The sequence below is a fragment of the Gymnoscopelus microlampas genome, assembly GCF_963454915.1.
Source record: "Gymnoscopelus microlampas genome assembly, chromosome: 21".
In the NCBI taxonomy this organism is placed as follows: Eukaryota; Metazoa; Chordata; class Actinopteri; order Myctophiformes; family Myctophidae; genus Gymnoscopelus; species Gymnoscopelus microlampas.
Genome location: NC_139958.1, coordinates 43,823,843 through 43,833,803, shown reverse-complemented (window position 1 = coordinate 43,833,803; position 9,961 = coordinate 43,823,843). Strand labels below are relative to the sequence as shown.

General features: G+C 41.1%; 1 protein-coding gene across 1 annotated transcript; it reads left to right on the top strand.

The window, feature by feature from the left end:
- Positions 1–1,080: 1,080 nt before the first annotated feature.
- LOC311037741 (uncharacterized protein) lies at positions 1,081–9,507 on the top strand. Its single transcript, XM_084047014.1, has 5 exons — positions 1,081–1,124; positions 3,897–4,019; positions 5,078–5,224; positions 6,080–6,196; positions 9,085–9,507. The coding sequence occupies exons 2-5, from the start codon at positions 3,941–3,943 to the stop codon at positions 9,294–9,296; spliced, it is 555 nt and encodes a 184-aa protein (XP_083903140.1). The 5' UTR covers positions 1,081–1,124; positions 3,897–3,940; the 3' UTR covers positions 9,297–9,507.
- Positions 9,508–9,961: the final 454 nt, after the last annotated feature.

Sequence of the window (9,961 nt, the reverse complement as noted above, 5' to 3'; positions counted from 1 at the left end):
TTTGCACTCACACTCCCAGTATAGGCAGGGCCGCAGGAAGGGTAGTGCGAGCGGTGCGGCCGCACCGGGCCCCGCACTTGGGGGGGGGCCCTGCAAAAAAAAAAAAAGAAGAAAAAAAAAGAACAGAATCACATTTATTAAGAGTTATAAAAAGAAGATATAAGATAGATATATATAAGATATGGAATCTTGGAAAAGTTTTCTTTAAAAATCCCAAAAATGAAAAGCTCACATCACGGCGCGTTGTGAGCTTGTAGATCTGCAATTGTTGCAATTTTTCGGAGCCTTTTCAATCTCACCCCCGACTAACCTGTATTATTAAAAATGTTATAAAATTAACTAAAACTAATAAAAATTGAACAAAAACGAAGCAAAATAAGAGACTAAACTAGCAAATCCCCTTTAAAATCTAATTCAAACTAAAATTGAAATTGAAAAACGAAGTCAAAACGAAATAAAAATAAAACCAGAGGATACACAAACGAGAACAAAGCAGCACATTTAATCATATTGCAGATCATAAATGATATTTATGATCTGCAATATGAACCACCATAACAGTACAGTATTTCTTTGCTAGTGGCAGATACCTCCAGGCTAGATGACACAGGTTGCACAGTTGATGGTATACAGTTACCTCAGTAACTGTGAAAATACAAGTTGTGGGTTCTGTTGGGTTCTGGGTGGCACGGTTTCAACTTCGGACAAATGAAAGTTAAGAAATCGAAAGACACAGAAAGTTATGCATAGTTCCCCCCCCCCCCCCCCCCCCCCCCCCCCCCGGTTTCAACTTCAGAGAAGTGAAAGTTAAGAAATTGAAAGAAATAGACAGTTATCCCCCTACCACCCACACACACACACACACACACACACACCCACACCGCCACACGCACGCACGCACGCACGCACGCACGCGCACACACACACACACACACACACACACACACACACACACACACACACACACACACACACACACACACACACACACACACACACACACCACCCAGACACCACACCCCCTTCGCAGACCTATTAAAAGCTGTATCGTTGCCAAAACTTTCGTTTGAACAACAAAATGTGTCTTCTCATACTGATCCTTGGGGTTCTGCTTTTCCCAAGAGGTAAGTCTTTAGATCTATCTATGTATTTATTTATTTATGTCTTTATTATTTATCTCATCCACATTTTGTTCGCCATCTCCTCAAACAGCCTTCGCAGCACAATATAAGTATTTATATAAATGTTTAGAAAACCGTGCGTAGTGTTTAACACCGGGAATCCCGGGAAATGACTTCGGTTCCCGGGATCCCATTGTTTTTAGTTTTTATTTGTTAGAAATGAATACTAATTAGTAGAAAGGCCTATCTACATCGCGGAGGAATTACTATTATAATTAGCCAAGTTACTTGCTGCGTTGCCGACCAGGGCAGGGTCCCATCGTCCCGTTGTGAAATATGGGACGCACTGAATGTAACAGTAATGAACAAAATAAAACACAAGCGGCCGTGATGCCCCTATAGCCCCTACGGAACCTCTCCCTCCGCTGTATAGCTCCGAGATGAGGTTCCTCGTTTCCCTCTGCCGTTTGAGCAGGACATTGTCGCACATTTTCCACTTTATATGTTTCTTACCCCTTTCTGCACATCGTATCCAAAAAGTAAAGCATTTCCGCCACTCTCTCAGATGTTTTAAGTTCTAGCGCACCATAAAAGCTATCCAAGGAGTTGAAGAAAGTATTTAATTTGCCTTGGTGTTCATGCGCCCGTAGAGCGCCCGTAGATGCGCCCGTAGAGATAACATTACTGATTCCCCTACTGGTCAAATGTTGAATTGCATCTTCTAATGCAAAATATTATGGAACCGGATGAAAACCGAGGCAAATTAAATACTTTCTTCAACTCGTTGGATAGCTTTTAAGGTGCGCTAGAACTTAAAACATCTGAGAGAGTGGCGGAAATGCTTAACTTTTTGGATACGATGTGCAGAAAGGGGTAAGAAACATGTAAAGTGGAAAATGTGCGACAATGTCCTGCTCAAACGGCAGAGGGAAACGAGGAACCTCATCTCGGAGCTATACAGCGGAGGGAGAGGTTCCGTCGGAGCTATGATCCCCCCTGCTTCTGCTTGCCCTGCGCACGCTGATTTCACCGTTTCCTCTGCTGTCGTTACGATAGACACCAGTTGATTAGTTGAGATTCAACATGAAGTGAAACGCTGCATAAACAGTGGCAGTGGGTAGGTTTGAGCGAGCCTATATTCCAGCTTAAAATGCGCGCAAGCCAAGCAATGCTTTTGATAGAGAGAGAGGAGAGAGAGAGAGAGAGAGAGAGAGAGAGAGAGAGAGAGAGAGAGAGAGAGAGAGAGAGAGAGAGAGAGAGAGAGAGAGAGAGAGAGCGTGCGAGAGCGCGTGCGAGAGAGAGAGAGAGAGAGAGAGAGAGAGAGAGAGAGGGGGGGGGGAGAGAGAGAAAGTAGGCTATAAGACCGATGTGGTCCGATTTTTTAGAACAAGTGTACTGCAGCTGTCTGTCTCATTGATTGTCAGTGGCAGCGCATGCATGCTGTGCAAATCAAAATCACACTACAAAACCCGACATTTGATCAACAACAAAATATAGATTAATACATTTGACAAGATGCAGCCAACATCCCAAAATGGAGTCTTAATATCCAGCAAGTAGCCTAATATAAATTATTAACTTCAAACAATTTTGCAAACAACATCCATGTTCTGTTCTCTTGTCAACAATGATACAAATAGAACGTTTATTTCAGCAGCTAGAATGTGATAGTTTGACATTGTTTGAGTGAGTTTTGGGTGCACAGCGCAGCTCCTCTTTTAAGTTAATTGTCTTCAACTGCTGCTGTGCTACTGCGCAACAGGGCTGATTCCCGCCAGGCCAGGTGGCCCTACCCAGGCCCATGAAATTCATAGGCAGTCATAGTAGCAAATTAGAATGAAATCTGCTCATATCCTGATACAGAACCCTATATAGACTATATAATGTCGCTGTCGGGTGGAAAAACTGTTCCTTTTAAAAATGTAAAATGGTGAAAATAGCCAATCTACAAGCTATAATTATTCATAATTAAGAAATACTATATTTATTGAATAAAAAAAATGATTGATCAACTTGAGTCATTATTAGTGCAATTTCATAGGTGGACACAATAGGGACATTTGGGCACCTCGATGTAAAATTGGCTATTCAAGTATCTACATATGAATGCATTTTAGAGGGCTTTTTTGTTTTTGTTTTACCCTTTAACGGGAATTCCCGGGAAGCCCGGGAAAAGGTCTGAAAATTCCCAGGAATTAAAATGAGCTATTTCCCGGAAAATGTTAAACACTACACTACACAGTAGCAATAGGCTCTATGCACAGCAGCCATATTGGACAGAAATTGGGCCCCTTAATTCCTTGCTTCCTTCACAGGTGTTACCAATGACACTAATGAAGGCTCTGTTCCATTTAGTGTAGCATAATGGTTCTCAAACTTTTTAATTTCAAGGACCCCCATTACTCTCAGAGTTACACCCTCTCAAGGAACCATGAGGGTCCCTGGACCACACAATATCAGCACCCTGACTCTGTTTGACCAGAATGGAACAGAGCCTTCATTAGTATCATTGGTAACACCTGTGAAGGAAGTAAGAAGAGGCCCAATTTTGCTCCAAAATGGCTGCTGTGCATAGAGCCTATTACCACAATGTAGAAATACTCTGTTACAAGTAAAAGGCCTTTGTTCAAAATGTTACTTGAGTAAAAGTACAGAAGTGTTGGCATCAAAATATACTTAAAGCACAAAAAGTAAAAGTACTAAAATGTTGAAAATAGCAGATCGGCTATTTTCAAAGCCTATGTATAAAATAGGGCTAAAGTGGTTAATGTGTAGCCTCTGCCTTGAAATGTTACGTGAGCAGCCATCCGGAGGGAGCCATGGGAACGTCCACTGAAACCCAGCAAGACTGTCCTGCATTCAAGCAATGCGGCGCGACAACAGTCCGGACATATGTGGGTATGTGATAGAGGCATTAACCTCTGTATTTCATTCTTGTGAGGCAAAGAAAGCCAGTGGTGGAAAAAGTACTCAAATTATTTACTTAAGTAAAAGTATCAATACTGCAATGTAGAAATACTCTTACAAGTAAGAGTAACAGTGCTCTGTTACAAGAGTTAAGAATGTACTTGAGTAAATGTACAAAAGTATTGGTATCAAAATGTACTTAAAGTACCAAAAGTAAAAGTATTAAAATGTGTGAAAATAGCAGATCTACAAACTCACAACGCGTCGCAATGCGAAGCGTTGTGAGCTTGTAGATCGGCTACAATATTATTATATCTATTATATATTGTTATATCTGAAAAGTAACTAGTAACTAAAGTTTTCAATTAATTGTAGTGGAGTAAAAGTACAATATTTGCCTCTGAGATGTAGTGGAATAGAAGTAAAATTATTGGAAATTGGAAATACTCAAGTAAAGTACAAATTCCTCTAAATTGTACTTAAGTACAGTACTTAAGTAAATGTACTTAGTTACTTTCCACCACTGAGGAAAGCTCTGCCACTTTCTAGTATGCTTCAGGGGTCTTCAACGTTTTTCAGGCCAAGGGACCCCTAGCTGAGAGAGAGAGAGAGAGAGAGAGAGAAATGAAGCAGCCCCCCCATATTGTTTACATTTGTGTTTGTTAAGGAATTATGAATAATATCTAAAGTGAGTTGTGTGTATTTCATCTAGAGAACTCTAACTTATGTAGCCTATGCTTATGTCCTTCTAACCACAGCTGGTGTGTAGTTATGATGGGAAATGTATTCCTAAATGACCTGTCCTTTGACCTGTAACCTCGGGACCTAGAGTTACTACTACTGCTGTGTTTTAGCTAAATTGGGTTAAACACAGTTCAGTTGGTCTACATTTTATGACTCTGTAGGAATAATCAGAATCAGAAGTATCAGAATCAGCTTTATTGTCACCCCCCCCCCGTAGTAACTCTGAGGACCCCCTGGGGGTCCCGGATCTCCCTGTTGATGAAGACTTTATTTTGGCTGAGGCAAATATCTTGTTTTGTTTTCAGGCGGCATGAACGTGGATGTTAAAATGAAGCTGTGCATGGCATCTGCTGCGTGCGGTGTTAGTGGCTCCACGGACCTCGGAGTCGCTAGGTCACTTGTACGCACCGAGTGCTGCTCCACTGCCCTCTGTAACGTCCAGCACCCCACACGTAAGTAGCCTATAGCATCTGATCTGTACTGTCTTCTAATCCAGTGGTTCTCAAACATTTTTGTGTCAAAGACCCCCAAACTGATACGTATTTGGTCTGAAAACATTCTGTGCCAGGGACTCCCAGAAGAGAAAAGTACAGTTAAAAAAATATGTATTTTATGGTTGTGAGTTTTTGTGTTATTCACAGAGGTGGACAAAGTACTCAACCTCAGTGCTTTAGTAAGAGTACAAGATACTCCTGGTCAAATTTACTCCACTACAAGTAAAAGTAGCTCAGTCAAAATGTTACTCAAGTAAGAGTAACAGAGTAATTGCTTTTAAATATACTTAAGTATTCAAAAGTACATGCTTTTAAAAATACTTAAATTACAAGTAAAAGTAAAAGTCTTTTGAAGTCCTCGACTACCTCGATATCCTTTTTAGTTTTTGTCGCATTCCTAAGCCAATAATTTGATGGTGTTAGGATCAACACGCTCAAATAAGACATTGTGACCGACTTTTCCTCTAAGAGGAGTTTGCATAACTTTCATTTGTGTGTAGGCCAACTGTAATAAACTTGTGGTTTAACCTATTGAAACCTGAGGCCGATTCTACAAATACCTTCTAAATCAGTAGTTCTCAAACGTTTTCGTGCCAAGGACCCCAAAAATGTATTTGGTCGCGGACCCCCCCCACCCCCCCCCCCCCATCTGAAAATGTTTCACTTTCAAGATTTTTCAAAAATGTTCTAAAATAGCAGATGTACAAGCTCGCAGCGTGGTATCTTTTGAATATGTGCATGTTATTTTGTTGTACTTGAGGTTCAAAGGTTGAAGAAATCAATCAACAATTTTCCAAAATGTAAAACTTACAGCTCCTGCCAGCCCTTCTTCCAGTCCCAATGGTAAGACGTGCTTCACTTGCAAAAACAACGACTGCTCCGACATTCTACCATGTACCGGGGACGAGGACCGTTGCGTCTCATCAAGAGGTAATACGTCTATGGCAGGTGTCTTCAACGTTTTTCAGGCCAATGACCCCCTTAGTTGAGAAAGAGATGAAGCCGGGACCCACCACTACATATTGTATTGTTGAACATCTGGAAATGTATTAGAACGTAATTTATGTTGAACAGCTCACTTTAGGATATAGGCTTTAAATTATGTTATCTTGACTTGCCTAAAGAAAGAATATGATATTGACTGGTTGAAATGACTGCTGAGGTGCACTCGAAGGCTTGCAGCAGGCAGAGGCCTGCATTTCATTTCCTGTATGTGAGCTACCCTCGCGGCGTACGTGACACACAGCCTGCATCTATGGCTGATCAGTGAGGTCAAAGAGTACCCAAGATCTGATAGTTTTAACTAAATGTTACATGCACACATGCAAGTGTGAATCATTTGATTTTCTGATTAATGATTTAATTTAATCATATATAATTGCTGATAATATGCAGTATAATTGCATTTTCTGAATTATGCTCAGATATAAGACACATTTTGGGGGACATTTAACCCCTCAGTATGCCCATATATGGCCATGCTGATAATGTTGTGCAAGGTGCAAAGTAAGCGTTTTGTGTGTGTGTGTGTGTGTGTGTGTGTGTGTGTGTGTGTGTGTGTGTGTGTGGGTAGCTGTTGGACAAGTCACACATACACCCACATACAGACACACTGACTTCTGAGAATCACCTATAGCGTCTGACTTCTAAGAATAGGCATGCGCGCCTACAGTATGTGCACGCAAATACACACACGCTGACTTTCTTCACTTTCGAAAAGTCACCTACGTGCACACCTACGTGCACACACATACACACACTGATGTCTGGAGAGCTTCCTTTAGACCGTACTAAAGGGGCGCTCACAAGAGCATCACAGCAGAGGCGGGGGAGACAGAGGCTGAGGGAGACTTGGGAGGTTTTGGACGGCTGTTGGGGGCCCTTTGGGCCCCTTGGGCTCTTAGGTTTTTGGGGCTTCTTCTCTTGCACCTTGCTCAGATATTAAACAGTCTTGGCTCCACACGGAGGAAGGTAAAACATTGCTTAAATTAGGAAGGAAAAATTACTTAAATTAAGATGGTAAAATATTACTTTTAACAATTAATTAAATCAAAAAGGGTAAATTTCATTAAGGACATTTTTGGAATTACCAAATTTAGACTAGCCTGTATTTCAGGCTGAATGAGATCTAAATGGAACCTCCTCCTTTTAATCTAAATTCTAAATTATTTTAGGACAAGCCTAAATTAAGGCATGTGTAATCTGACCAGACAGACATGAAACATTACTAGATTTCATTTCTAATGGTATTTTGTATTTGTATTTTGTATTGTTAAATACATATCTGTAATCCAACTATGAACTGAGCAAATAAAGGGAAGCTTTTAATCTTCCAAAAAGCCTCATTTTCTGAGTTAGTGTTATAAAGATAAATAGACTAAGGGGTTTCTTTTGAAGGACACCACCAAGCCCTCGGTGAGTATGAGAATTCCACACTACGGCAACATACATTCAATACACACCCCATACAGGTAGAGATTTGTAATTGAAGCTAAGATTGATGCCAACGTTTGATGCAATGCTGGGCGGAGTGATGTATTGAGCAAATGTTTTTGGAGCACAATGTTTTGTATGCAATGAATTGTGAACATTTTGTTGTTTTGCAAGGACTGTGTGCTATGATGATGTGCTGTGGGTTGGCATGGTGGCGTAAAGAGTGATATGGTTTGCATGTGTTGGCTCATTATCCCTATGTGTGACTGGACTCAAGAGAGAGTGAAGTTCTGGGTGGCAGGCCATGGGGATGTAGTGGGTTGGTGTAACGCATGAGCTTCAGTGCATTTCTCTAGTCAGAGGAGTAAGATAGGTTGTTTCAGTAGAGCCTCTTGATCGAGTGAGTGAAGTTCATCAAGTGGAGTCTCTTGATTGAGTGAGTGAAGTTCATCAAGTTGACGTTTCTGTTGAAGCTGGCCAGTAAGTTTAGGGGGCCCCTCTGCCTCCTGCCTTTCTTATAACACTGTTATCCTCAGATCCATAGTTTGTCTTAAGTCGGGGACTGGATATTGTGGTAGTGGATCAAGTTATTAAAGGGCTTACGGATGGTGACCAGACTTAGACTAAAAATTAGCCACTAATTCCCCGGAGGCCACAGGCCTGCTAACACGGTCGAATTTGCTCTGAAATCGCCATGACAGAGAAAAGGTGGTTCTCCTGTCGCCACAAGTAAATGTGCAGTTTACTGCACTTCTGTGTGTTGCTTGTTTAAAAGGTCCCTGAGGACGGGGACCTCCTATCTGTGTTGAACGCCGCTCCAGTCGTGGTCTGGAACGGTTAATAGTATAAAACTTCATTGCAGATTAATCTTTTTCGTAGACTTGTTTGAAAGCACATCATCAGCGTTGTCAGTATTTTGTTTACACATCATCTTTTATATTAATATGTTGGATTCACGTTAGAATGAATTTTCTGTCATTTAACCATTTAAACCCTCAATATTTTACCTTTGGCTCTGTACTTGGTCGGCTCTTTTTCCATGTACCTGTACATCAAACCAATTTGCCGAAAATAGCCGATCTCTAGAAGAGATCGGCTATTTTCGGCTAAAGTTCCCCACAGAATAGGGATGCTATAGGGTTAAAGTGGTTCATGTAAGGGAAAAAAATATGTTATATAGGCTACATACAAACATTTGGCGCCCCTCCCTGTAATAACTCCTAGGTGTCCCGGACCCCCTGTCGAAGACCCATGGTCTATGGTTTCAGTCCACAGCCTCTCCTGTTCACCCAAATATTTCTTAGTTCTTCAACTCAGAAGAGCATGACCTTATCTTTGCCTAGACTTTAAGCACAGACAGTAACATGTCTTATTTCTGTTCACAGTGCGAGTCGGAGGCGACGAGGTGATCATGAAGGGCTGCACCTCCAAGAGCCTGTGTGTGAAATCGGATCTTGACACTCACATGCAGACTCCAGGCGTGTCATCTCAAACGAGCTGCTGTGAGGGTTACTTGTGCAACGGCGCTGCAAGCGCTGCTGTTAGCCTCGTATTGCTCCTGGTAGCGCCAGTGGTCTCTGTCGCTCTGTTCAACTGAAAGGAGGCCTCACTGCTTCAGTTTGCTTCTTATCTCTACTATGATCTCTTACTGCTACTGGTACAGATCGATGTTAACCCATTCAATCCCTGAACGCATCGATGTCATTTCTAGATTTATTTGGCTATTCAAAAATAGCAGATATACAAGCTCATTGCGCAGCACCGAGTTGCAGCGCTATGAGCTTGTAGATCTGCTATCTTTTTTTAATCGTGATTTTTTAAATCTTTGAATATATATATTTTTTAAAGCGAACATTTGTAACTCAAATCTTTGCTTCTGGAATTTTTCTTTTCTTTTTTTTACAAATGTTCGCTTTAAAAAATATATATTCCAAGATTAGCAAAAAGTTTCAAGATATTTCAAAAATAGCAGATCTACAAGCCCATAGCATAGTGCGGCCCATCGGTGCCGCGCTATGGGCTTGTAGATCTGCTATTTTTAAATAGCCAAAGGAATCTTAAAATGACACAGATGCTGCGTTCCCGGATTGAATGGGTTAATGCTGTTGGCTGTTGGCTTTTAAAAGCCGACAGATAGTTTGTTAACTATCTTTTTTCACTGGCAAAAATGTAATAAATGACTAAATATAACTGAGAATTTCGTCAACAAATAAAAACTAGACTAAAAACGTTTAGGGAACTAGTGGAGAAGAGATTCAGCTT

What these genes read in the sequence shown, in the direction of transcription:
- LOC311037741 (XM_084047014.1), top strand. Translation starts at nt 3,941, where the DNA reads ATGGGAACGTCCACTGAAACCCAGCAAGACTGTCCTGCATTCAAGCAA. An exon ending in AACAGTCCGGACATATGTGG is followed by an intron (nt 4,020 to 5,077) that starts GTATGTGATAGA and finishes TTTTGTTTTCAG; the next exon opens with GCGGCATGAACGTGGATGTT. An exon ending in TAACGTCCAGCACCCCACAC is followed by an intron (nt 5,225 to 6,079) that starts GTAAGTAGCCTA and finishes TAAAACTTACAG; the next exon opens with CTCCTGCCAGCCCTTCTTCC.